The 27815-nt window shown below is 38.8% G+C and overlaps 1 protein-coding gene across 8 annotated transcripts in view; it reads left to right on the top strand.

Annotated features, from left to right (window-relative positions):
* Positions 1 to 27815, top strand: part of LOC138743351 (electrogenic sodium bicarbonate cotransporter 1-like) — an 86686-nt gene that overhangs the window by 12074 nt on the left and 46797 nt on the right. For all 8 annotated transcript variants that reach the window (XM_069898574.1, XM_069898572.1, XM_069898579.1 and 5 more), the window contains exons 3-9: positions 5427 to 5579; positions 12602 to 12678; positions 17293 to 17450; positions 17923 to 18010; positions 22135 to 22289; positions 23444 to 23560; positions 25306 to 25480. In XM_069898574.1, coding sequence (XP_069754675.1) covers positions 5427 to 5579; positions 12602 to 12678; positions 17293 to 17450; positions 17923 to 18010; positions 22135 to 22289; positions 23444 to 23560; positions 25306 to 25480 — 923 coding nt within the window. The remainder of the gene's footprint in view (positions 1 to 5426; positions 5580 to 12601; positions 12679 to 17292; positions 17451 to 17922; positions 18011 to 22134; positions 22290 to 23443; positions 23561 to 25305; positions 25481 to 27815) is intronic.

Genomic DNA, 27815 nt, shown 5'->3' with positions numbered 1-27815 from the left:
GTACCACACTGTGATGCAACTACCAGGACACTCTCAAAAGAGACCTTTAGAAGGTTGACAAGATAGTGGCTGGTATCCTTGTCTGTCTCAGTCTTCTCAAGAAGTGCAGTTGTGTGGTGCATCTTCCTCAAAAGCGAGGAGATGTTTTATGTCCAGGATAGGTGATTTCTTGTGGACTGGAATTATGTGCTCTCTACTCTCTCCACGACTGAACTGTTAATGTGTAGTGGATGGTGGTTCCTGGTCCTCCTGAAGTCCACAATCATCTCCTTTGTCCTGTCCACATTGAGACTTGGGTTGATATTCTTGCACCATTTCTCAAGATTTTCCATCTCATCTCTGTAGCGTGACTCATCGTTGTTGCTGATGAGGCCAATTAATGTCAGGTCAGCTGGAAATTTGATGACTGGTGGATCTGGCAATGCACGTGTAAGTCAGTAGCATGAACAAGAGTGGGCTAATCACACAGCCCTGAGTGGCACCAGTGCTCAGTTTGATGGTGCTCGACGTTCTGCTGCCAACCTGGATAGACTGTGGTCTTTCCGTTAGGAAGTCCAGAATCCAGTTACAGAGGGGTGTTGAATCCCAGCAAGGATAACTTCTGCACCAGCCTATGGGATATGAAATCGTATTAAAAGAATATTCTTCTCAGTACTTCTAAATTCAGATTTTAAAAACGTGGAAGGGTGTCAAAGTACACAAGACCACCTTTCAGCTGTTATGACTCAAAGTGAAGACTAAAGTTGGAAAGTCTTTATTCATTGATGCCGCTGGACTTAAAGCCTATGACAAAGATTTACTGCAAGAATTAAGGATCAACTTTTAAGGTTTATCAAGGATTTATTCTCACTATCAACACAAAAAACAAACCAGGACTATATCCATTAATTACCCTCAGTATGAACCATTTCAAAGTAGTTTAAAGGTTCATCTAACTAGATTCCACAATTTTCATTGTGGATGATGAACTCAATGCTCAGATCAGAAAAACTGCTAATATTGAAAGTACGTGAAATAACTCCAAGCTCACCAGCAAGACAAAACTGGTGGATTTGGCATTCTTTCCTATTAGGAAGAAGCAGGAACAACTTATGAACTTAAAGTAAAAGTTGAGCATCTTCCATATTGTTAGGTAAAAACATCATGAGCTGGGAATGTAGAGGGAGTCACCCAGTGCTGGGCCGTAACAAGATGCAGTTGTGACCTTGTACTCTCAAGATAAGAGTGGGGATGACAAATTGATGTACAGGAGGCTAGCAGAGAGGGACAGCAACAGTTTATTCATTGGACAATGTCATGGTATGATAATTTACTAAGTACGTATCCTGAGGTATAAAAAAAACACCACTTGCTGATAACGGCAGAATGCGCCTTCTCCAACTAACACTGTTAGTTGCAAGTGTTACAATCCGGCAATAAAGAACAAAGAACCTTGATTTTGACTCAGTCTGGTGTCTGACTCACTCATTCATGAACAAAGCAGACCTAACAATATGCGCTGCTTACGCTGAATACTTACTATCAGCTATCACAGTGCAAACATTTATATAAACCACCTGACGAAATAAATAAAAAATGTAAGAGAAAGAAAAATGCGAAGTAAAGTCATGTACAGTATATTGTTCATTCGGGAATCTGATGGCAGAGACGAAGAAGCTGTCTTTGTGCTGCTGAGTGCTCGTCTTCAGGCTCCTGTACCTTTTTTCCTGATGGTAACAGAGTGGGTGGTGGGGGTGCTTGAGGATAGAAGCTGCTTTCTTAAGACACCGCCTCTTGTAGATGCCCTCATTGGAGTGGAATCTAGCGCCTGTGATGTCACAGGCCAAGTTAACAACCCTCTGAAGTTTTTTTCTTGCCCTGAGCATTGGCACCTCCGTACCAGACAATGATGCAACCAGGCAGAATGTTCTCCATGGTACACCTGTTGAAGTTTCCGAGAGTCTTTGGTGAAATACCAAATCTCAAACTCCTTACGAAGTATAGCCATTGATGAGACGACTTCATGATTGCATCAACCTGGAGGGCCCTCAGACATGTTGACACTAGGAATTTAAAGTTCTTGATCCTCTCCACTGCTGATCCCTCGATGAGGGCTGGCTCGTGTTCTCCTGATTTACTCCAGAAGTCCACAGTCATCTTGATTTTACTAACGTTGAGTACACGGTAGTTGTGACACCACTAAACTAACTGATCTGCCTCCATCCTGTACACTTGCTCATTGCTGTCTGTGATTCTGCTGCGAACTGTGGTGTCTTCAGAAAATCTGTAGATAGCATTTGAATTGTGCCTGGCCACAGTCATGATGGGAGTAGAGCAGTGGGGTAAGCACACTTTCCTGAGATGCGCCTGTGTTGAGGAATTAGTGAGGAGTTGTTTCCAATTCATCCTGACTGTACAGCCTACCAAAACAAATATAATTGCATTGATAAAGCCTTTTGAGGAGTTTTGAAAGTACTTGCTAAAATCTCTCTGTGCTGATATACAAAAACACAGCAAAACCACAGAGAATTCAACCCAGTTTATTCACAACGGTCACACAACTATTACGCCGGCGGAAACAAGGGACACAACACAACAGTTCGGCTCTGACTCTCGTTCTGTATTGAACCTTGTTCAAATTACAGGCGGCAAGGATATCCTTTTTGAACCATATTTCTGCATATTTGGCGGTACATAAAATTGCAGGTAAGTTATTCACACGTTTTGTTTGATTGACCGTACAAATACAGATGATTTGTGTCATACAAGAGGAAATTGCAAACAATCAGTCTTAAGCCGCTTTCAGGTGGAATAGCTGGGAAAATGCGGCTCTGGAGCCGGCTGCGGGTGTGTGCGAAGCGACATTCAAGCATCTGAAAGGTCCGCAGCAGGGAGGGGCGCTGTGGAGCAAACACCATTTTCTATTGACGGTGGCCGGAGTCCCGCTGCTTTCTGGTGCCTAGGGGGAGCGCTCGGAAGTGGAGAATACACCTACCCGAGGAGGGTTGGGTAAGTACTCCTCAGGTCAGGTTTCTCTGCTTTCAGGTAGCCTCCCAACCCTTGGGTATTTTAGGCGGCTTTACGCTGGGGTATTCTGGCCACCTGAAAGCAGCTTTATACAGGTCAGCCTGATATTGTCTCAGAGTTCTGATCCTTTGATAGAGTTTCTTACATTACTTGTAAGTTACATTGGGTTGCATTGTTCAGTTGGCTTGGTTTAGAGGTTAATTATAATATGTTAATTAGTCCCGTTAGAAGAATGAGTCTGTTCCTGTTTGTCCATTGTGGCAAAAGGTATCCTGACATTCCTTGTGTGATCCATGGCAGTGTGATATCGACGCTTCTCCACCTGACAATTTGTGTCGATTTCAAGATGATTAGTTCAATCTCTTGTTCTGCCGGTGGGGCAATTCAACAGGACACTATTTAACATATAGATGAGTTCTCCAGCAACTGAATTGGTTTTAATGGGACACAATTTAACATTATACCAGCATGTCACCTTTGCAGACCTGTGTAGGGTCGGATTTATTTCTACCCTTTAAGTGAAATATCCTTATAAACTTTTACATACTCTCATGCCCAAGGATATAATACAGAGTGAGCTGTGGGGACAAGAACATAAGAAGATTCCAAGCTTTGCTATAAAGCGGGATATGAAGACATTTACGTTTAATTCTACTGGGTAATGTTTCTAGCAGGAAATCAAATTCAATGATTGGATTTAGCCCCAACAGTGTAAAGAATAAAGTGCTCATGCAAAGCATGTGGATCTGAGTATTTGCTAATCATAGATTAGATTATTTAGTCACACGACACATTGCAAACCTTCTCGTATCAGAATGCAACACACACTGTCACCAACAGATGGTTTTGACAAGGTCATCATGGAGAGTATGTTTTCATTTGTGGGAAATGAACAGGAGTCACTGTTTAAAAATAAGATGTCACCTACTAAAGATAGAGCTGAAGCAATTTATTTTCTCTCAAATCATTGTGAGTCTTCGGAATTCTTCTGAGAGAGGAGATTTTGGATTTTTTTTATTGCAGGGGTAGACAAATTCTTGATAAAGAAAATGGGTAGGTGTAAAAGGTTACTTGGGAAAGGTAGGCATGCAGAACTGTGGAAACTGTTAAATCTGCCGCAATACTATTTCATGGCAGAATAATCTGAAAGTGCCAAGTGACCAGCTCCTTCTCCTAACCCAACTGTTTCTCTGAAGGCTTTTCAACAGGTAAGGTAGCAAAAGAAAAGAAAAAAATTTCCCAAATTCTTAAAGCATTTTCCATGGGAGCAGCTGGAACAGACAACTTCAGAAATGTTTCTGAAGTGATTTCCTGCAGCATCTTGCTGCTACAATTCAGGCAAATTTGGTACCGGATGTCTTGTCTCTCATTTGACTGATTTTAAATCTCAGCACCTAAACTGAGATCCATCAGAAAACCAAGCAAAGCAGATAACAATTTTCTTATTTTGCATGTGATCGTTTCCCTATTGGCTTACAACATTTAATGCTGGATAAGGAATGAAATATGAAAATTGTCCCAATATCTTTAAACAGATTTGCCCTTTGAAAATAACTCTCTTTATCTTGTGTAGATAAAATTATGAAACTGTACACTTCAAAATAAAGTTGCCTGGTACATCAGGATAATTAGATCAGTTAATAATTTTGGAGCCTTGAATGGAACTCTGAAAATTATTGTTCTTGGCTTCATGGATTAAAGTGGCAACTGAAATAAAAAATGAATTGGAACTAAAGTGCGGGACAGCTATAGAATCAATGAATTCTTCTTGACACCATTCAAATAAAAAAAACCCGATTTCAAATTCAGCTGTCAAAATATGAAATTTCAAGCTTCTCTTTTGTAAAATATTTTAACAGTTGGATACATAGAATCATAAAGAATACAGCATGGAAACAAACCCATAAGACAACTGGTCCTGGCTGATCAAATTGTCTCTTGGTCAGCGATGTCTAATCAGCTGAGAGAGGTTAGCTGGAGATCCTGTATTTTATTGCCATTGCAGACATAAGAAACAGGAGCAGGAGACAGTTCAGTCCTATGCACCTTCTCCACTATTTAGTAAATTCGCAGCTAATACCTTCTCTGCTTCACCTTTCTTTACTGCCTCCTTTCCCTTGGTTTCATTTAGAGCTAAAGAAGTATTAACCTGTGCCTTTTTAACCAATGGAATATGTGTGTGTGAGAGACAGAAGGTACAATAAGGAAACAAACAGGCTCTGTTATGATGTCTCAAAATGGGCACTCACGAGGATTCACAAAGGAAATTACATCTTGAACAAGTTGTCAAATTCTTGGTTTTAATCGCCAATTCTTGGTTGGCGATTAAGTGTATGCCTTCAAAAGAAGTGACAGTGCAAGCTTTGGTAATGTATCAAATTAAGTATAAAGTTTTGAAATAAAAGTTGCTTTTATTTCAGAGACAATCGTCAACAAAGAAGTCATAAATGGCAATCTTAGAAGTGAGCTCAAGGAAAAAGTCAAATATATCCTTCTTAGAAGCCACAGGCACCTTGCAAAAAAGTCCAGAATTCAGGACATGGTTGATTTAGGAAGGAGGTTTTCCTGCACAAGTAAGTCATTTTTAAGCAATTCCATTTTAATTTCTGCATTTTTATTATTTGTATAAAAGAGCAGCAAATAACTTGCTCCCAAGTCTTTACCAGTCCTGTCTCAGGCAATCAGATTTATTGTCGAGAACATGTCATGACATTTCTGTGTTTAATCTCATGATGCTGCTTTGTTCCCTAAATCTCAAGTAGATATCCAAATCCTTTTTAAACTAAATTTCAATCAATAATTTGGTCAAACTGAGAGAGTGGAGTTTACCCAGAATGTATTTTAAAAGAAAACTATACTTGTAGTGCCCTACAATGTTACCACTGCCATCCAATGTTCCCTCTTATATTGTGAAAATTTATTTCCTGTGACAAATGTATGCACTGACTGAATAAGTATAATTATTAATGACTATGTAGTGGGTTGTGCGCGAGGGCAGCGAAAAGAACTGAGACAACAGGCCATGAGCTTGTTAAGCACACTGATTTACTTTGAAGTTCACGCTGCAGCCTTTAAGGCCATCTGGAGCGTGACAAGCGAGGCCGGTTCACGCTGCAATTATGTGCGCCGCCACAACTACATTAGTTTCCTTTGTGGGTTGTTTGCAAAACGTGCACACGCGCACACAGCTTAGAGGAAACAGCGCTGCCATCTGTCATTTACAAAATTGCAAGCCTGATCTATTTATCACACATCTGCCTGATGGCTATATGTCTACAAAGCAGAAAATGCAGTTGATCGTATCTCAGAGAAATGTACTCAGTTAAGACATCATTATTGAGAAATTTCTTCCTGGTTAGTATTATATAATCATGTTGGTGCATGGCTACTTTGCCTCAAAAATTCAATCCATTCAAGTCAGACAAATGAAGACGAGCTGACACAGCTATGCAATCCTTTCAACATTTCTGGTCTAGGTTGAATTTCAAGACAAACATATCTTAGCTCCAACAATGTTATATGTAGATAATTCGTTTATGATGCAATAATGCAATAATGCATTCCTAGGTTTTCATTTTTGATTCACCTATGCTTTGATGTACAACATTTGTTTCATAACATCTGACTTGAATCTCTTACATTAGAATCTCTTGGAGGAGCAACCCTTGAGCACTCAAGTAGGTTTTATGGAAGTGCATGGGGGGTTCTTTGTTGTTAATTAGAATTCCCAACAGGGGTACTGCCGTAAAGTTTGAGGACTCTCTTTTGCTGAGCACATAACCTGTGGTGATGTCAATATGTTATACTTTAAGTGTGAGCATGCTATAAAGAGTTCTAACTGGGACAGCAGGGCATGAGTTATAAGGAGTGGTGTCAGGCTGGGACTTTTCTCTCTGGAGACTAGGAAGCTACAAGATCACAAGAGGTATATAAAATGATAGGGGTAAAGGTAAATAGTCAGAGAGATAGGTATGTCTAAAACAAGTAACTATAGACTTAAAGAGGAAGGGGGCAGATTTAAAAGTGACCTGAGGGCAGTTTTTTTCAAACAGAGGGTGGTTGGTACATAGAACAAGCCGCCAGAGGAAGTGGTAGTGATGGAGACAATTGTAATGCTCCGAAAAGTCTTAGATGGGTACATAGATAGGAAAGATTTAAAGGATGTGAGCCAAATGCAAGCAAATGGAATTAGCTGAGGTAGACCACATGGTCAACGTAAACATGTTGGTCTGAAAGGTCTGTATCCATGTTGTAAAACTCAATGGCTATGACTCTAAGAACGAAGCAAGGCTTTTTTTTAAAAATTTTTTATTTTTCACACCATAAACCACATTAACCATGATACATACTTTTTCCTTTTCAAATATATCTTCTTTCTTTGGCTTGGCTTCGCGGACGAAGATTTATGGAGGGGGTAAAAAGTCCACGTCAGCTGCAGGCTCGTTTGTGGCTGACAAGTCCGATGCGGGACAGGCAGACACGATTGCAGCGGTTGCAGGGGAAAACTGGTTGGTTGGGGTTGGGTGTTGGGTTTTTCCTCCTTTGCCTTTTGTCAGTGAGGTGGGCTCTGCGGTCTTCTTCAAAGGAGGTTGCTGCCCGCCAAACTGTGAGGCGCCAAGATGCACGGTTTGAGGCGTTATCAGCCCACTGGCGGTGGTCAATGTGGCAGGCACCAAGAGATTTCTTTAGGCAGTCCTTGTACCTTTTCTTTGGTGCACCTCTGTCACGGTGGCCAGTGCCATTTTCTCCCCCCCTCCCTCCTCCCATCCCACCATTTAAAGTACAAAATCTAGGATACATTAAACCAGTCAAACAATGTTGTCATACAATAAAAATAAACAAGAAATTCCACTGAGTCAATTCTTTTCATTTCCTTCTCCTTTCGTTAATTTAGGTAGTGAATGTCTCCGGTAGGTTTTCGCTATTATGTTTCATGTAAGGCTCCCATATTTGTTCAAATATTTCAATATTATTTCTTAAACTATATGTTATTTTTTCTAATGGAATAGATTTATTCATTTCTATATACCATTTTTGTATTTTCAAATTATCTTCCAATTTCCAGGTTGTCATAATACATTTTTTTGCTACGGCTAGAGCTATCTTAACAAATCTTTTTTGTGCATCCTCCAAATCAATTCCAAATTCTTTGTTTTTTATGTTACTTAGGAGGAAGATCTCTGGATTCTTTGGTATATTGTTTTCTGTAATTTTATTTAATATTTGGTTTAGATCTTCCCAAAATTTTTCTACTTTCTCACATGTCCAGATTGCATGAATTGTTGTTCCCATTTCTTTTTTACATTGAAAACATCTATCAGATACTGTTGGGTCCCATTTATTTAACTTTTGAGGTGTAATGTATGGCCTGTGTATCCAGTTATATTGTATCATACGTAACCTCGTATTTATTGTATTTCTCATCGTTCCAGAACATAACTTCTCCCATGTTTCCTTTTTTATCTTTATATTTAAATCTTGTTCCCATTTTTGTTTAGTTTTACCATTTGTTTCCTCATTCTCCTTTTCTTGCAGTTTAATATACATATTTGTTATAAATCTTTTGATTATCATTGTATCTGTAATCACATATTCAAAGTTACTTCCCTCTGGCAAACTCAGACTGCTTCCTAATTTGTCCTTCAAGTAGGATCTCAATTGGTAATATGCCAGCACTGTATCTTGAGTTATATTGTATTTATCTTTCATTTGTTCAAAGGATAATAATCTATTTCCTGAAAAACAGTTTTCTATTCTTTTGATCCCTTTTTTCTCCCATTCTCTAAAGGAAAGGTTATCTATTGTAAAAGGGAGTAACTTATTTTGCGTCAATATTAGTTTTGGTAATTGATAATTTGTTTTATTTCTTTCTACATGAACCTTCTTCCAAATATTGAGTAGATGATGTAATACTGGAGAACTTCTATGTTGTACCAATTTTTCATCCCATTTATATAATATGTGTTCAGGTATCTTTTCCCCTATTTTATCTAATTCTAATCTAGTCCAATCTGGCTTTTCCCTTGTTTGATAAAAATCTGATAGGTATCTTAATTGTGCGGCTCTATAATAATTTTTAAAGTTTGGCAGTTGTAAGCCTCCTTGTTTATACCATTCTGTTAATTTATCTAGTGCTATCCTCGGTTTCCCCCCTTTCCATAAAAATTTCCTTATTATTTTCTTTAACTCCTTGAAGAATTTCTCTGTCAGGTGTATTGGCAGATAATATCCTTGGAAAAATGTTCATTTTTATACAGTTTATCCTTCCTATTAGTGTTAGTGGTAAATCTTTCCAATGCTCTAAATCGTCCTGTAATTTTTTCATTAGTGGATAATAATTGAGTTTATATAGTTGGCCGAGATTTTTATTTATTTGTATACCTAGGTATCTTATTGCTTGCATTTGCCATCTGAATGGTGATTCCTTCTTAAATTTTGAGAAATCCGCATTATTCATAGGCATTGCTTCACTTTTATTTACGTTGATCTTGTAACCTGACACTTCTCCATATTCCTTCAATTTCTTATATAATTCTTTTATTGATAGTTCTGGTTCTGTTAAGTATACTATAACATCATCCACAAATAAACTGATTTTATATTCCTTGTCTTTTATTTTTATCCCTTTTATATTATTATCTATTCTTATCAATTCTGCTAGTGGTTCTATAGCTAACGCGAACAATAAAGGTGATAGTGGGCATCCCTGCCGTGTTGACCTGCTTAAGTTAAATTGCTTTGATACATATCCATTTACTGTCACTTTCGCCAATGGTCCCTTATATAATGCTTTAATCCAATTAATATACTTCTCTGGTAAACTGAATTTTTGCAATACTTTGAATAAATAATTCCATTCTACTCTGTCAAAGGCCTTCTCTGCGTCTAAAGCAACTGCTACTGTTGGCGCTTTACTCCCTTCTACTGCATGAATTAAGTTAATAAATTTACAAGTATTGTCTGTTGTGCGTCTTTTTTTAATAAATCCAGTTTGGTCTAGATTTACCATTTTCGGTACATACTCTGCTAATCTGTTTGCTAATAGTTTAGCTATTATCTTATAATCTGTGTTAAGTAAAGATATTGGTCTATATGATGCTGGTGCGAGTGGATCATTCCCTTGCTTTAGTATTACTGTAATTATTGCTGTTTTACATGAATCTGGTAAACTTTGTGTTTTATCAATCTGGTTGATTACTTCCAGGAGGGGAGGAATTAATAAATCTTTAAATGTTTTATAGAATTCTATTGGGAATCCATCCTCTCCTGGTGTTTTATTATTTGGTAATTTTTTTATTATCTCTTGTATTTCTACTATTCCAAATGGTTCTGTTAATTTATTTTGTTCCTCTATTTGTAGTTTTGGTAGTTCAATTTTAGTTAGAAATTCATCTATTTTCCCTTCTTTCCCTTCGTTTTCAGTTTGGTATAATTGTTCATAGAATTCTCTAAAGTTTTCCTTGATCTCCTTTGGATTATATGTGATTTGTTTGTCTTTTTTCCTTGATGCCAATACCATTTTCTTAGCTTGTTCTGTCTTAAGCTGCCATGCTAGAATTTTGTGCGTTTTTTCCCCTAGTTCATAATATTTCTGTTTTGTCTTCATTATATTCTTCTCCACCTTATATGTTTGTAGTGTTTCATATTTTATTTTTTTATCTGCCAATTCTCTTCTTTTAGTTGTATCTTCCTTCATTGCTAATTCTTTTTCTATATTTACTATTTCCCTTTCCAACTGCTCTGTTTCCTGATTATAGTCCTTCTTCATCTTGGTTACGTAACTTATTATCTGCTCTCTAATGAACGCTTTCATTGCATCCCATAGTATAACCTTATCTTTCACTGATTCCGTGTTTATTTCAAAATACATTTTAATTTGTCTTTCAATGAATTCTCTAAAATCCTGCCTTTTGAGTAACATGGAGTTTAATCTCCATCTATACACTCTTGGAGGGATGTCCTCTAACTTTATTGTCAATATTAAGGGTGAATGGTCCGATAATATTCTAGCTTTATATTCTGTTTTTCTTACTCTATCTTGCATACGAGCTGATAACAAAAATAGGTCTATTCTTGAGTATGTTTTATGTCTAGCCGAGTAATATGAATATTCCTTTTCCTTTAGGTGTTGTTTCCTCCATATATCCAAAAGTTGCATTTCTTCCATCGATTTAATTATAAATTTGGTTACTTTGTTCTTTCTGTTAATTTTTTTCCCAGTTTTGTCCATATTTGAATCCAAATTCAGGTTGAAATCCCCTCCTATTAATATGTTCCCTTGCGTATCTGCTATCTTCAAAAAAATATCTTGCATAAACTTTTGATCTTCTAGAACGAAGCAAGGCTTGATGATATGTTTGTGGAGAGGATGTGTCCGCTTGTCCAGACATCTGGATGTTAGAGCCAAAAAAAATAAGGGATCACACATTTAAGACATTTAGAATTCTCTTCTACAAAGAGCAGTGGAAGTATATTTGAATATTTTAAGGTATGAGTCAATAGGTAAGCAAGTAGGTGAAAGGAATGTAGAGATGAGGTTGCATTCAGATCAAGCTTGCAGGTTCCAGTTACAGAGAACACCAGTCCAAATGTGACACAGGACCAACAGTTGTTGGATCAACCCCCAGTAAAAAAGGGGTTGAAATGGAGTTACACAGTTCCCTGTATTAGAGTAAGATATTAAAGCTGCCATCTTGCACTGATCCGCCTTCAACAGTGATAAGGCTTACACAGTAAAAATCCCTGGAATCCGGCACCTCTGAGGATTGGTAGATGATGGATAAGTGAATTTTCCGGTTGCTTGAGATTATGTAATGCATGAATTGTCAAACTGACAGCAAGACCCGCCAATTTTAAGCTTCCATATTTTTTACCTAGTTATTTTCCGCAATGTTTTTGGTGATTGCTTGAGGTTACTTAAATTCCAGATAACAGGGGTTTTACTGTATTTGTCAGTTATCACACATTACTCTTTAATTCTCCTGTGCTTGAGTCCAAACTTGGGTTCCATTATTTTGAGTCTACAGGTTAAAGCTGCTGTAATTAATAATTAATTTTAAGACTCATCCTAACAACATGATTTGCTTGATATATTCGACAACTTTGTTACTTTAGACTGTTTCAATTCTTTTCATCTTAATTTCCAATGTAATGTATATACTTCACTGGATTCCTAGTTTCAGGTAAAAGTAAATCTGCTTTTTACACAATATGTCCTACAGTGATATCACACCATCTACAGTACATATGTTGCAATATACTATGTGAGATATCCCAAAATGCTGAAAGGTTGAAAAACAACTCAACTTCCTTTGTGCCCATCGCCCGAGAGATAATGTTTTTGATCTTCTCTCCCTCCCTGTTTGTTGTGTGTGATGACCAAAAATGACTATAATTTTCTGAGTAAAATTTAACTAATGCAACATAATGTTGAAGCATAATGATTGTGGAATTGAATATATCTTTCAACTGGCTACATATCTCAACTTGTGCAAAAATATTTCATTTTGGTCTGGTAAATGTTATCTGAATGTTTTCAGGACTGATAAACAAATGCAAAGTCTCTCTTAGTGAAGGATTTTATTTTCATTTTAAGGTAAATCTGCGACAATAAAATATAATACAACAACAGGTTTATCCTGTGAAATCTCAGAGAAGCCTCTCCAGGAACAGGTAGGGATAGGATTATATTTCGATTTATTACATTTCCTCTGTTAAATGTACTTTGGACAAAGAATTGCTGATGTTTCTACACATGGATGCTGTTTGATCTGCTGAGTTCCTCCAACAATTCTTTGTCTGCTCAAGATTGCTGCATTTGTGTTTCTGAAGGGTACTTTGGAGTTCATTAAACAAATCAATCCCTGTAACCAAAAATTAATCATTTTTGCTACTTTTAATTTATGCTTAAGATTAAACATAGTAAACCTCTATTGGCTGAATGGTTTGGAATATTTACAACATGAGTTAGATTCAGAAGATTCATGAGGAAGAATTGGAAGTCTATTGAACTCCAAGTTCCATTTTGAATAGACCAATGTTATATCAAGAATTCAATTGATAAATGGGTGTATCTTACTTCTTAAGTTAGTAACACATATCCAGCTTTTTGTTTTGGTTCTCTTTGAATATGATATACATGAGTATGAGGTTAACTGAGCATGTGAAATAAAAGCATAGATCCATAAAACACTACAGCACAGAAACTACTCTACAGCCCCTCTCGTCTGTGCTGAACTGTTATTCTGCCTACTACCACTGAACTACACCTGAACCATATCCCTCCACACCCCTCCGTTCCATGTTTTTTCTTAAATGTCAAAACTGAGCCTGCATTCACCAATTCATCTGGCAGCTCGTTCCACACTCCCACCACTCTTGGCATGAAGAGGTTCCCCTAATGTTCCCTTTAAATTTTTCCCCTTTCACCCTTTCATCCTCAACCCAGGAACTCTTGTTTATATTTCATGTAACCTCAGGAAAAAGCCGCTTGCATTTACTTTATCTATACCCATCATAATTTTGTATATCTCTATTAAATTTCCCCCCATTCTTCTATGCTTCAGCCTCCAGGGTATAAAAATCCTAACTGATTTAACTCAGTTCTGCAAATCCTGGCAAGATCCTAGTGAATTTCTTTTGCACTCTTTCAGTCTTATTGATATCCTTCCTGTAGTTAGGTGACCAAAATTGCATACAATACTCCAAATTTGGCCTCACCAATGTCTTGGACAACTTCACCATAACTTTTAATCTCCTGTACTCAATACTTTGATTTATGAAGGCTAATGTGCCAAAAGCTCTCTTTACCACCCTAATCTAACTGACGCTACTTTCAGGGAATTGTATATCTGTATTTCCAGATCCCTCTGTTTTATTACACTCCTTAATGCCTTATTTCCTACCTTAGTTTGTCCTTTCAAAGTGCAGTACATCACACCTGTTTGCATTAAATTCCATCTGCCATTTTTCAGCCCATTTTTCCAGATGGTCCAGATCCCTCTGCAAGTTTTGAAAGCCTTCCTCACCGTCCACAACGCCACCAATCTTTGTGTCATCTTCAAACTTGCTGATCTCATTTACCACATTATCATCCAGATCATTGATATAGATGACAAACAACAATGGCCCCAGCACCGATCTCTGAGGCACACCCCTAGTAACAGACCTCCAATCTGAGAGACAATCATCTCTGGCTTCCCCTTTAAAGCAAACGTCTAATCCTATTCATGACCTCACCATGAACACTGAGTGACTGACCATCTTCTTCCTTGGCCAAATCCGTTATTTCTAGTCGTCTTCTGTGTCTCTCCAACTATCTTTTCTCCTGACCATCCCCTTCCTTGAACTGACATCCCAAGATTATCTCTTTCGCCTGATTTTTCTTTTCCTCTTTTGACCCAACCCATGATCATTCCTTCTCTTTCATAATATTCTATCCCTATCAGGGCTATTCTCCCCCCCCCCCCCAACAATAAACTTTCTCTCCATGATTGTCCCTGTAACCCACGATCTTTTCTGCCATACAGAAACTCTGTCCACCTCCACCCCCCACCCCCCACTCTTCTATTCAGCCCTAATTCCTTCACAACTTGATTTTCTCCATGAGGTAGCATTTGGACAATGAAAGATGTACATGTATGATAGGCCTTTGTGCAAGTTTTTACTTTCTAGTCCTGTTCTATGGTCCATATATGTAGTAAAATTTGACATGAAGTTAGGCTTACACTGAACAAGGGCCCTGATGGCGACTAGCATCAATCACACGAGACAGAGTGCAAGCAAAACGCTTGTTTTAATAGGCTAATATATACAGCTAGGCCTTGCCCCTGTGCAAGCCTAAGCCAGAATGAATGAGAATGAGCTGCAACCGGTTTATATATACAAGGTCACCAGGTGGCGGCCCCTGGTGACCTAGTGGTGGAATAACATACCACCACAGGCCCCATACTTTTTTTTAAATTTTTTATTTTTGGCCCCATACTCATTTAGGGTACATTACAACCTGTAGAGTCATATGGCCATAGAACTATACAGCATAGAAACAAGCCTTTTGCTCCAACTTTCCCTTGCCAACCATGTTGACCAACTGAGCTAGTCCCATTTGCCTGTATTTTCCCCATGTCCCTCTAAACATTTATTACCTACCTGTCCAAATGTCTTTTAAATATTGCAATTGTATCTGATTCTCTCACTTCTTCTCATAACACATTCCATACAGGCATATCCATTGTGTGAAAAAGTTGCCTCTCGGGTTCCTTTTGAATCATATCCTGCTCACCTTAAACCTATCCCCTCTGTGCTGGGAAAAAGCCTGCAACTATTCTTATTTATGCCCTCATGATTTTGTGTACCTCTAGAAGGTTACCCATCAGCCTCGTATGCTCCAGGTAAAAAGATCCTAGCCTATCCAACCTCTCCTTATAACTCATGTCCTCTAGTCCTGGGAAAATCATTGTGAATCTAATGTAATGACATCCTTCTGAGCAGAACTGCACAAAGTTTTCTACCTGTGTCGTTAACAACATATTGTACATCTTGTCCTAACTCCTGTGCTCAGTGCCCTGACCAATAAAGGTAAGGCTGCCAAAAGCCTTCTTCACCACCTGTCAACATGTATCACCACTTTCAGGAAACAATGTACCTGTATCCCTTGTTCTCTCAGAGATTCTGATTTATTGGGAGGAGTATGGAGGGACATGGTCCAGGTACAAGTCAATGGTACTGGGCAGAATAATAGTTTGGCACAGACTAAATGGACCAAAGGGCCAGTTTCTGTGCTGTAGTATTTTATGGTTCTGTGGTTCTAACTTATCAAAATACAATACATCACACGATCAAAACTAATCTAATTTGTCATTCCTCAGCACTGACTCAGTTGATCAGGCGCCCATTGTAATCTCAGATAATCTTCCTCATTGTCCAATTTTAGTGTCATCCCCAAACTCACTAGTCTTGCTACCTCCATTCTCATCCAGATAGTTTATATAAACAATGAACAGCAGTGGACCCAGCACTGATTCCTGTGGCACACCACTTGCACAAGTCTCCAATCTGAAAAACAACCCTCCATCACAACCGCCTGTCACTGACTAAGATTATATCCAAAATTGACTTGACATTTCTCCTGGATCCCATGCGATCTAAACAGTCTACCATGTGGAAACTTGTGAAGGAAGAATGAATTACAGGTTATTTTGATACTTTTACAGTGTTAAACTGTTCACTCTATTCAATGATAGGGATATTTAATTTGATGTGGGATTGATTTGTAGGATTAAACACTTTCATTTTTCTGTCAGTCTATTTGAAAAACCTGATTGGCATAAAAGATTATAAAGCTGACTTCTACTACCAACTACCACTGAGCACTAGTTTCTGTATGCACCACATCTTTGCGATTGGTTGGAACAGCATTTTCAGTCATTAGGATTTCGACACCAGGATTGTCTCACTTGGGATCACTGTCTTCAGGTCATTGTGGCACTCCATTTCCATTCTGTACATTTCTCTCCTGCATATTCACTAGGGCATGTGGCCTCCTTCAGTGTTTCAAATTTTCTTAATGTTCAGAACATTTTAGAATGTAACGCCAACTCAAAAATTGTTCTCCTTGGTCTCCTCTGATATCAGTGATTTCTCACCCCTCATCCCCGCCATTTCTCCATAATATCCATCCAAATTCACTGATCCTAATCTGAAGACCCTGCACATGATCTCCCCTTCCTTCACTCCCTAAGACCTGTGCGTCAGTATTTCCCAGGAGATGAAATACATCTTGTCAATCAGTCTCAGCTTCAGATGGGAAATCAACAAAACAAATACTTGTACAAAATGTTGTTATTTGTAATGTCAGCAGAACTGCCAGGAAATGTAATAATTTCCTAACTGGAAATCCTCTCACATCTACCGCACTCTCAATTCTTATAATGATATGCTAAGACTTTTGCATTTAGTAGCTGAATCCAGGACATTTCTTTCAAATTCAGAAAATAATTGGTGAAGTTTTCTATGAGGGTGCTCACTTTTTTAATTGTACGGTATGAAACAGTGACTAAGTTATATTAAAATTTCTATGAGGGTGCTCACTTTTTTAATTGTACGGTATGAAACAGTGACTAAGTTATATTAAAATATTTAGTTGCAAAATAGAAAATAACTTTATTCTTTTGGTGTACAATTTGTTCACCATATTAACTGCATTAATTGCACAAGATTGTATTCTGATACAATTTTACCAATGTTATTTAATTTATCTTACCATCAAAAAATATCTGATTTATTTAGATAAAAAATAAATTCAAGAAGCACATCCCAGAGGGCGCTGAAGCCATTAATGTGCTCGTGGGTGAGGTAGACTTTCTAGATAAGCCATTTGTTGCCTTTGTCCGACTAAAACAGGCAGTGATCCTTGGGGGTCTTACAGAAGTGCCACTGCCAACCAGGTAAGAATATTACATTATGCAAATATGTGTCGAATTAACGTGCATTCTGTGAATGTTATTCATATCACTTATGAGGTCAGCCTGTCCCAGCTAATTTACTTCAAGATATTTTTCTCAAGATTTTTTCTCTATCCTCCCAAATGGTGTTTTTAAGGACACAGTGTTGGTGCTGTGCAATTGCTCAGCAAAAGGAGGTGTAAGGCGCTCCTTTGGGCAAGGTGTAGTACCTGTTCAGCCTCCCAATCAAGGTCACGTTAAGCAGTTTCTACAAATTTGAAGTTGTGGTTATAAAACTTAAAGCTCCGTTCAGATGAATCTGCTGATCAATGGCCAGGATTACCCCTCCAGTAGGGCCAGTGCAACTGAAGAAGGCACCCGGAAACCACTTTAAAATGGCTCTAGGCCCCACAAAAGCTACTTTAAAATAAAACTGTTTGCACAGACTTGGTTCACCTTTAACTTTCTCTTTCAGATTCCTCTTCATTCTTCTTGGACCAATAGCAAAGACCATGATTTATCATCATATTGGGAGAGCTGTTGGAATTTTGCTTACAGATGAGGCAAGTCAGAATACAGAATGAATATAAAGCTTTTTGTGTAATCATTAACTGTGAAACACCCTATGCTCACTCCACAAGCGACCCCACATGGTATTTGTGACCATGTTTCTGGTATAGGGTGAACATTTAATGCAACTCAATTGATAATCAATATAGTAGTTCAGCAGTTTAACTGTCTCAGAGTTCTGGGGACCCAGATTCAATTCTTGCCTCTCAAGTGCTATCTTTGTTGAGTTTACATGTTCTCTTCATGCCCTCTTAGTGCTCTGATTTCCTCCCACACCTCAAAAGGCGTGCTGGTAGTTTAGTTGGCTATTCTAAATTAATGCAATTAAACTAATCAAGAAGTAGTTCATGAGCATGAGTGAGAGAGAATAAAGCGCAGAGGAGAAGAATGGGATTATGGGATTGTTAGGTGGCAGCTTGGACCCAGTGGGCCAAATGGTCTCCATATCATTTTAAGTTATTGAGAAGATAACTCAGTGTCTCTCAGAAAATGTGTTAGTTCATCAATATATTTGAAGGCAGTAAACACGAGGGACCTTTTCTTTCAGTGAGATGTACCTTTTTTCTGTCTCTGCTGTGAAGACAAAATGCTTCTCTGCATCTACATTTAGCTGCTAAACTGAACCTGTATAAACCTCTCCAAATTTCTGTGATTACACAACTTGGTTTAAGTAAAGCTGGCAGTCAGGCATCCACTTTCCCTCATTCTAGCCCTTGCTCCATCACAGTGCGATGCTCTCTTCCCTGTTGTGAGCTAAATAAATACATTGACAATTCTGCTACCACTTCTGGTTGTATTTAATACAACCCTTTATATCAACTTCTCTTATTTTCTTTGTGCTCTTTAATTTTCCATGCATGATTGCCTTGGCCTTACCTCTGAAAACTATTCAGATATAAAGGCATGTAGAAGATGATCAAATTCATCAAGGAGAGTTTCTTACACGTCAACAGAGCATGCTCAGTACAGAATATGGCATGTGTTGAGATCTCTGAAAATCTGATGAATGGTTTGATCTTGGTGTTGTGAGAACAGGAAGATGCACAGGTAGAATTGAAAGAAGGGTACTGGAAATGAGTGAGGTTTATGCAGGCTTTGCCTGATTGTGATGTGCTATCGAGCAGAAAGCAGACACAAAACATAAAGTCTATTCAACAGGCTTTATTCTACGTAAACTTCCACAGAGCTGGCTGTGAGAGCTGGCTGTGTAGGCTCTGAGACTGACCTCGAGGGGCCGGATCTAGCTTTTATCCCAGAGGGTGATTGGCAGCTGACCGGGTGGGGCTTGGTCCATTCAGGTTGGCTGATTGACAGCTGGCCAGGTGTTGCCTTGTCCTCCAGTGCTCTTCTGCAGGTACAGAGGTTGCCCCATGCAGTAGGCTAGGGGTGTATCACCACACTGATATCAGATTTCAAATGTAACATATTGATAAGCAGTTCCCATGAATCTGGCTTCTACCATTGAAATGCACTAATAGACCTTCCATTAATCTAAGTGAAACACAGAAGTCTGCAGATGCTGTGATTATCATAATAACTTAGCTGGTCTCATAGTATTACATGACAATATTGGAATTTTTACCTTTTTGCATTTTGTTCTGATTGGTATGACAGGAATACTTATCTTATGCATTCTAATTGTTCTTATTGCTGTTAATTACCAAGCATAACATTCTATGTTGAATCAGCAATTTAGCTGAATTGTTGCAACTTCATGGAATTCCCAGCATATAGAACAGTATAGTACACAAATGGGCTCTTCGGCCTAGGATGTCTGCATTAGACATAATGGCAGATTGCCTGCAAGTGATTCATGCGACTTCCATTCATTGCATATATGTGTCTGGCCAGAAGCCCATAAAATACTACTATTGTGTCTTCTTCCCCCACAACCCCTGGCAGTCCATTCCAAGAATGTTCCTATTGAAGGAGACTTACCATTCGTATGTGGGTAACTGTAAATATCATAAATATTTCAGTAACCCATGCCAATTCAGAGTTTGTGGGGTATCTTTGTATCACCACAAATTACTGGATTATTTGCATTATGTAAATTGATGCATAAATTAAGTTCACAATTATTTTTCAAGCACATTCTGGCCAATATTTTCCAATTTAGTCATTTCATTCTAAAGAAAAGTTTTACATGAACTGATGTAGCTGAACAACACACATGAGCGGTGACTCGTTGAGGTCATGCAGATGAGGAACCAACACAGGGTGCAGGCTGCTGGCGGTCTGACGTCAAACAGCTCACACCAGGCTGCTGGAGATTGTATCATAAGAGAAAGGTATCAGAACTGGAATTCGAGAAAATGCTGAGGGCAAGGAGGGCTCTGGAAGGACCCTGAGCGCTGAAGGTTTGAACTGAACTAGAGTCTGTGCAGCTGCAGAGGCTGCGTGAGTGTGGGAGGCGAATCCACGGACAATCGGTAACTCTGAGGACTGTCTTTTGGCAGACCAAAGGCAATTTCATATAGTATTACATTTCTATTTATTACATGACAATAAATAGGTATCTGATATGATAAGATCAGATCTGAAATTGCAAAGGCCCTAGCAGATATATTTAACATGTTCTTAGCCACAGGTGAGGTGGTGGAAGATTGAAGGGTAGTGCATGTTGTTCTGTTGTTTAAAAAAAATGCTCTTAAAAAAAAAGCTGGAAATTATAGGCTGGTGAGCCTGACATCAATAGTGGGTAAGTTCTTAGATGTTCTTAGAGATCGATATACTGTACAAGTATTTAGATAGACAGGGAATTATTAAAGATAGTCAATGTGGCTTTGTGCTTGGTAGGTCACGTTTAACTAACCTGCTAGAGATTTTCAAGGAGGTGACCAGGAAAGTTGGTGAAGATAAGTCCATGAATGTTGTCCACATGGACTTTTAGTAAGGCCTTTGACAAGGTACTGCATGGGAGGTTAGTCAGGAAGGTTAAATCGATTAGTGTTCATGGTGAGGTAGTAAATTGGATTAAACATTGGCTTTCAGCGAGAAGCAAGAGAGTGGTAATGGATTATTGCATCTTTCACTGGAGGCCTGTGACTAGTGCTGTGCAAGGACTGGTGTTGGGTCCACTGTCATTTGTCATCAATATCAATGATCTGAATGATAATGTGGTCAATTGGATCAGCAAGATTGCAGATGACAGAGAGGAAGCTTTCAAATCTTGAAGAGGGATCTGGAATAATGGGCTGCAAAATGGCAGATGGAATTTAATGCGACACATGTGATGTGCTGCACTTTTGAAGGACAAACCAAGGTAAATAGGGGAACTGAGGAAAGTGGCAGAACAGAGTGATCTGGGAATACAGAGAAATAATTCCCTGAAAGTGGCATCACAGGTAGATAGGGATGCAAAGAGAGCTTTGAGCACATTGGCTTTCACAAATCAAAATATTGAGTGCAGGAGTTGGAATGTTATGGTGAAGTTGTATAAAACGTTGGTGATGCAAAATTTGGAGTATTGTGTGCAGTTTTGGTCACCTAACTATAGAAAGGATATCAATAAGATGGAAGGAGTGCAGAGGAGATTTACAGGGATGTTGCCAGGATTTGAAGAATTAAGTTACAAGGAAAGATTAAATAGGTTAGGACTTCATTCCCTGAAGCGTAGAAGAATGAGGGAGTTTTGATAGAGGTAGACAAAATTATGATGGACCTAGAAAGTGTAAATGCAAACAGCCTTTCCCACTGAGATTAGGTGAGATAAAAACTAGAGGACATGAGTTAAGGGTGAAAGGGGAAAAGTTTGAAGTGAACATTATGGGAAATTTCTTCATGCAGGGAGTGATGGGAGTGTGGAACAAACTGAATTGATGAATGCAGGCTCAATTTTGACATTTAAGAAAAATTTGGACAGGTAAATGGACAGGAGATGTATGGAGGAATGTGGTCTGGCTATAGATCAGTGGACTCGGCAGAATAATAGTTCAGCACAGGCTTCGAGGACCGAAGAGCCACTTTCTGTGCTGTCATGTTTTAATTTTTAAATTGATACTAAATACCCATAAAATAAAGTGTTATTGTTTATTGGCTATTTTTATTTATTATTCGAATATTTTTTTGTTCCTCTATTTGGCTGACTAAATAACAAACACAATCTCTTTTGAAGTTATTCCACATTGTGGCATTCAAAGCAAAAATGAGAGAAGACCTTCTGGTTGGATTTGATGATTTCCTTGATGAAGTAACTGTACTTCCACCAGGGAGGTTGGATCCCACTTTACGGATAGCACCACCAAATGTTCTTCCATCAGTACACAAGAGGTAAATGCTGAATAAATTTATTAGATTTATGTTTGCTGCTTTATATCCATTCGACTGACAACATGAAGGCCAAGAGACTTGGCAATGTATGAAATTCTTCCAACTATCCAGTAAGAAGGAGAAGTTATGGCAGGTTCATGGCCCATTTTATTTATCAGTTTTCAAGGAGTTGCAGATCTGAAATTTAACCCTTTAAAAATTGACAACCTACCTGTACTGAATAAAGTTCTTGGTACGACTTTCCCAGCAGAGCTTTCCAGAGTCTGGAACATCCTGTACAGTTATGAACATCAAAGTATTATTTAATTATCTGTGAAATGTTAGGGAAATCCTCAATTTTAAGGTAATTGATTTTACTGGCATTGAGAGAGCAAATTGCTCATGTTTGCCATTGTAAGTTTGAAGAAATAATGTGCATTTAGAATATATACTATTTTATGATGTTCAGTTTTAAATCTATTTACATATTTTATTGCTTCCAGTTTTTTTTTGTGTTGGCCCACTTTCTATCCTGGCATGCAATAAATTTATGAAAATATATTTTTAATAGTTCATTGTTGCTTCTGGATGTTGGAAAGCTTGATAATTTTGTTGAAGCTCTCAGGGGCACTTTTGGGACTGAGCTTTTCCATCAGGTCATTTGAGGCTTTGCTGCCAGTCAGAGTCTGGTTGCTGGATTGAAAATTCTTTGTGTCAGAAAGAGAGACTCTCCCTGTCAGGGTACATACGTTCAGATGAGTGGTGACTGTAGGCAATGATTGTATGTGCTAGCCAAGCCAGTCTCAACCTCTTTTTGGTTATGGCCTCTGCTCAAAGTTTACGGGCCCCCTTCCCTCGGTTGCTTTCTTCTGTACTTTTCTGCTGCCAACTACATAAAAACATGAAAAATATTTGATGATTTCAGTCCATGGATCCACTTTAGTGTGCTGCGGTCCTCATTGAGAATGGCTGTGCTCAACCATTGACAGTAAAATCCAACCAAATGTTGTAAGATGAGTTATTTTTCTGTAGGTTTGAAACACATTACCGTATTAAGCTGCTCTTGCCATGGTATAATGGAACAATGAGTTATAAACCACAAAATAACAGTATAATAAAACTATTATCTTAGTTAAATCAGTCTTTTTTTCCTATTATTATCATTTATTTTGCAGAAAGTCTGCATATTCCCGTAGTTCTAAATCTTACATTCACAAAGGAGGTCGTATTCACTATGAAGAGAGGTATGGGAGTACGCCGCATGTTGCAGAAGAATTGAAAAAAACTGGAAAGTAAGTGTTTAGACCACAAGGCCAGAAGAGACCCTAACACATGGGAGAAGAAATAGGCTATTTTGCCCATCGGGTCTGTCCCACCATTCAGACATGTGTTGATCCATTCTCCCACTGCCCGGCTTTCTCCCCGTAACCTTTGATGTCCTGGCTCTTCAAGAACCTATCAATCTCTCCCTTAAATACACTCAATGCCTTGGCCTCCACAGCCACTTGTGGCGACAAATTACACAGGTTCACCACCATCTGGCTAAAGAAATCTCTCTGCATCTCCAATCCTGAAGTTGTGCACTCTTACCCTGGACTCTCCCACCATGAGAACAACCTTACTACTGTGGTGCGCTGTCGTACAGAAAAGCAGACACGAAACTTAAACATTGATCAACAAGCTTTATTCCACTTAAAGTACCTGCTGCAGTTAGCTGTAGCTCCGAGTGACTGACCTCGGAGGTTTGATTTATAATCCGGCGGATGATTGGCAGCCAACCGGATGGGGCTTGGTCCATTCAGGTCAGCTGATCGACAGCCGGCCAGGTGTTGTCTTGTCTTCCAGTGCTCTTCCTGCAGGTCCACAGGTAGCCCCCTGCAGTAGACTAGTGGTGTATCACCTCAACAACATCTACTCTGTCCATGCCTTTCAACACTGAAAATATTTCAGAGAAATCCTCCTTCATTCTCCTAAATTCCGATGAGTACAGCAAGAGACATCAAACACTCCTCGTATAATAGCCCTTTCATTCCCGAATTATCCTTGTGAATCATCCTTTCTTAAATGAGGAGCACAAAACTGTTCACAATACTCCAAGCGAGGTCTCACCAGACCTTCTAAAGCCTCAACATCACATCCTTGCTCTGATATTCTATTCCTCTTGAAATGAATGCCCAAAGACAAAGGAGGAAAAACCCAACACCCAACCCCAACCAACAAATTTTCCCCTGCAACCGCTGCAACCGTGTCTGCCTGTCCTGCATCGGACTTGTCAGCCACAAACGAGCCTGCAGCTGACATGGACATTTACCCCCTCCATAAATCTTTGTCCGCGAAGCCAAGCCAAAGAAAGAAGATTTCATTTGCCATTTCTCAGCCCATTTTCCTAATCTGACTATGTCCTTCTGCAGCCTCCCTGTGTCCTCAACATTACCAGTTCCTCTACCTATCTTTGTATCATCTGCAAACTTGGCAACAAAGCCATTCATTGCATCATCTAAATTATATACCACATAAAAAGAAGCGGCCCCAACACTGACCCCTTTGGAACACCACTAGCAACTGGCAACCAACAAGAATATGATCCTTGTATTCAGACTCTCTGCTTCCTGCCAATCAGCCAATGCTCTACCCAAGCTAGTATGTTTCCTATTATATCATGGGCTCTTGTCTTATTAAGTAACCTCATGTGCAGCATCTTGTCAAAGGCCTTCTAAAAATCCAAATATACAACATCCACTGCATCTCCTTTATCTCGCCTGCTTGTTACTTCTTCAAAGAATTCCAATAGGTTGGTCAAGCAAGATTTTCTCTTAAGGAAACCAATACATTATTTACAATTTATTTCCAAGGAGTAATGTATATTAGAGCATGTATTTGAAGCTTATATCTTGTTTCCCAGTTTCGAAATAAGTAAAAGATTATACTGGAGAAAACTGGGAGAAATAATATACCAGTTAATTTAACCTTGCATTGTTTCCTTCAACATATAAAAGCCATGCACAATTTAAAAACACACACCATTTGTCTCCTCTAGGTTTTTTGGGGGATTCATAAATGACATCAAAAGAAAAGCACCATGGTTTACCAGTGACTTTTATGATGGTTTGAACCTTCAGTGTCTTTCAGCAATTCTGTTTATCTATTTGGCCAGTGTAACAAATGTAATTACATTTGGAGGAATACTGGGTGATGCAACTGATAATATTCAGGTTTGTATTTTACCTTCGTGATATTTATTTTATTAATTATCCACATTATAATGTACATTTGTCTACTGTACGAGTTGGGGCATTGCATTGTGCAGTGTGAGAGGCTAATAATCCATTAGGTGGAAGGTGGATGATGCATATATTTAACCTAATCACACACAAGGTCACTGAATTCCTTTATCCACCCCAAACTTGAGGCCTGATTTCATCTGTCTAGCCCTACTTTCTGGCCTCTTTGTTGTTTAATTATGTGTTTGAAGAGTTCCCAGGCATCTTGGATCTCCTCTTCTTCACTTTGTCCACTGTGCCTTTCTAAACTCTCTTGATTTCTGCACTTATCACGATCCTATCCAATCTGCCAGCAACCTTTAAAGTCCAATAAAATCAATTTTATCTTTTTCCAGATTGTGCATCATCTGGAGAAGAAATGGTTGATGTTTCCAATCAATAATTAATCAATCAGATCCAAGCAACAGGTGCTACCTGATCTGATGAATATCACCAGCATAAGTTGTTTTCCGTTAAATTTCCGGCACCCATAGTTTGATTTTTTTTTTCCCTTTTAAGAGTTGCAAGTTTGCACTGATGAATGCATATTGGGTTGAACTGATACCCATAATATTCGATCCTGTGGTTATGTTGGGTCGTTGGGTTACTGAATTCATGAAGCACAAATCCTGGATTATCCTGCACTGGGTCAAATGAGCAGTTGCAGATTATAATTCCAGCGTTTGTTTTCCAATGCAGCTTTATGGTTAATGCTTCTTATGGATGTTCAGTAAGTGCCAGTGCAACAAAAAGTATAACTGCAGACAACTTCACAAACCTGAAATTAAAACATAAAAGGAATAAAATACTCAGCATTGTCTAGCAAAAGTATGAAGGGAGAGTCAGAGTTCATACTTCAGGCGGGTCACCTGTCATCAGAGATTTTAGGTTTTAGATGACCAGTCTTTGTATCAGCACTGGTTGTGAGATGATAGGTCATTAATATAAAATGTTACTTTCTGCAGATACTGTACTGTCTGATCTGCTGAGTATTTCCAGAATATCTTATTCTAATTTTTATACCCCAAACACCCCTTCCCAGCATCCATGGACCCAAACAATTCCTCCAGATTGTTGCATTATCAATAAACCATGAGTCAGAGAGTCATGATGAATAGGGATTAATCACCTTAAGACATCAACGCATCTCACACGTTGCCAGCCCAGTTCCAAGGCAGGTACTGAGGGAGGAGTTTGGGTCTAAAACCTTTATGGGGATTTCCGAGGGGAGGAGTCACAGATGCAGAGAGTGGGCCAGCCCATACAGTACATTCATATGGACAGTGCTAATAGCTGTACAGTGGTTCCACCATACAGATCAAGCATTGATTTATTTTTGCCTCCTTCAATTTGCTGTATATCGTTTGGATTTCAAGATGAATTATCCTCTAAATTTTGCTGAACACCTCTTTTCAATCTGCAAGGGTGACCGAAAGCTTTCAGTCAAATGCCACTTTAATTCTTCATCCCTCTGCCACTCCTGCCTTTGGCGTCCTTTGGCGTCCAACAAAGCCAGTTGTAACCTCAAGAAATAGCATTTGATCAGCTGATAATGAACATCAGAGTCCTCAGGATTCTAATTGCATAATTTGTGATAATCAATCTGTCTATCTTGTCTCAGTGTTATCCAGTTCTGATGGAAGATCAATTTGAAACTTTAACCTGCCAAAAGTTTGCTTTGTTTTTTCATTTTTGTGTGTCTGAGGATATTTTTTAAATCGTAGGTTAAACTTCTGCTGTTACTTCACACTTTTTCTACACACTTGTTCCTTTTATATTTGACCAATGTTTTTCTTCCTGCTTTCTATTTATTTTATTTTTTCCCACGATGATATTCAGTATGGAAGACTAGTTTGTGATGATAGGTTATGCACTATCTAGAATACAAAGAAAGATTGATTAGACTGGGTCTCTATTCATTGGAGTGTAGAAGGTTGAGGGGGGGGGATTTGATAGAGGTATTTAAACTTGTGAGGGGGATAAATAGAGTAGATGTGAATAGGCTCTTCCCTTTGAGGGTAGGTGAGATTGGAATGAGGAGTCATAAGGGTTAGGGGGCAAAAATTCAGAAGTAACATGAGAGGGAGCTCCTTCACTCAGAGAGTGGTGGCTGAGTGGAATGACCTTCCGGAAGAGGTGGTCACAGCAAGGTCAATTTTGTCATTTAAGAAAAAGTTGGCTAGGTGCATGGATATGAGGGGATTGGAGGGTTATGGGTAGGGAGCGGGTAAGTGGAACTGGAGGAGATCACTAAAATTGGTACGGACTAGTGGTGCAGAAATGGCCT

The sequence above is a fragment of the Narcine bancroftii genome, chromosome 9 (genome assembly GCF_036971445.1).
Source record: "Narcine bancroftii isolate sNarBan1 chromosome 9, sNarBan1.hap1, whole genome shotgun sequence".
Classification (NCBI taxonomy): Eukaryota; Metazoa; Chordata; class Chondrichthyes; order Torpediniformes; family Narcinidae; genus Narcine; species Narcine bancroftii.
This window is presented reverse-complemented; position numbering and strand designations above follow the sequence as displayed.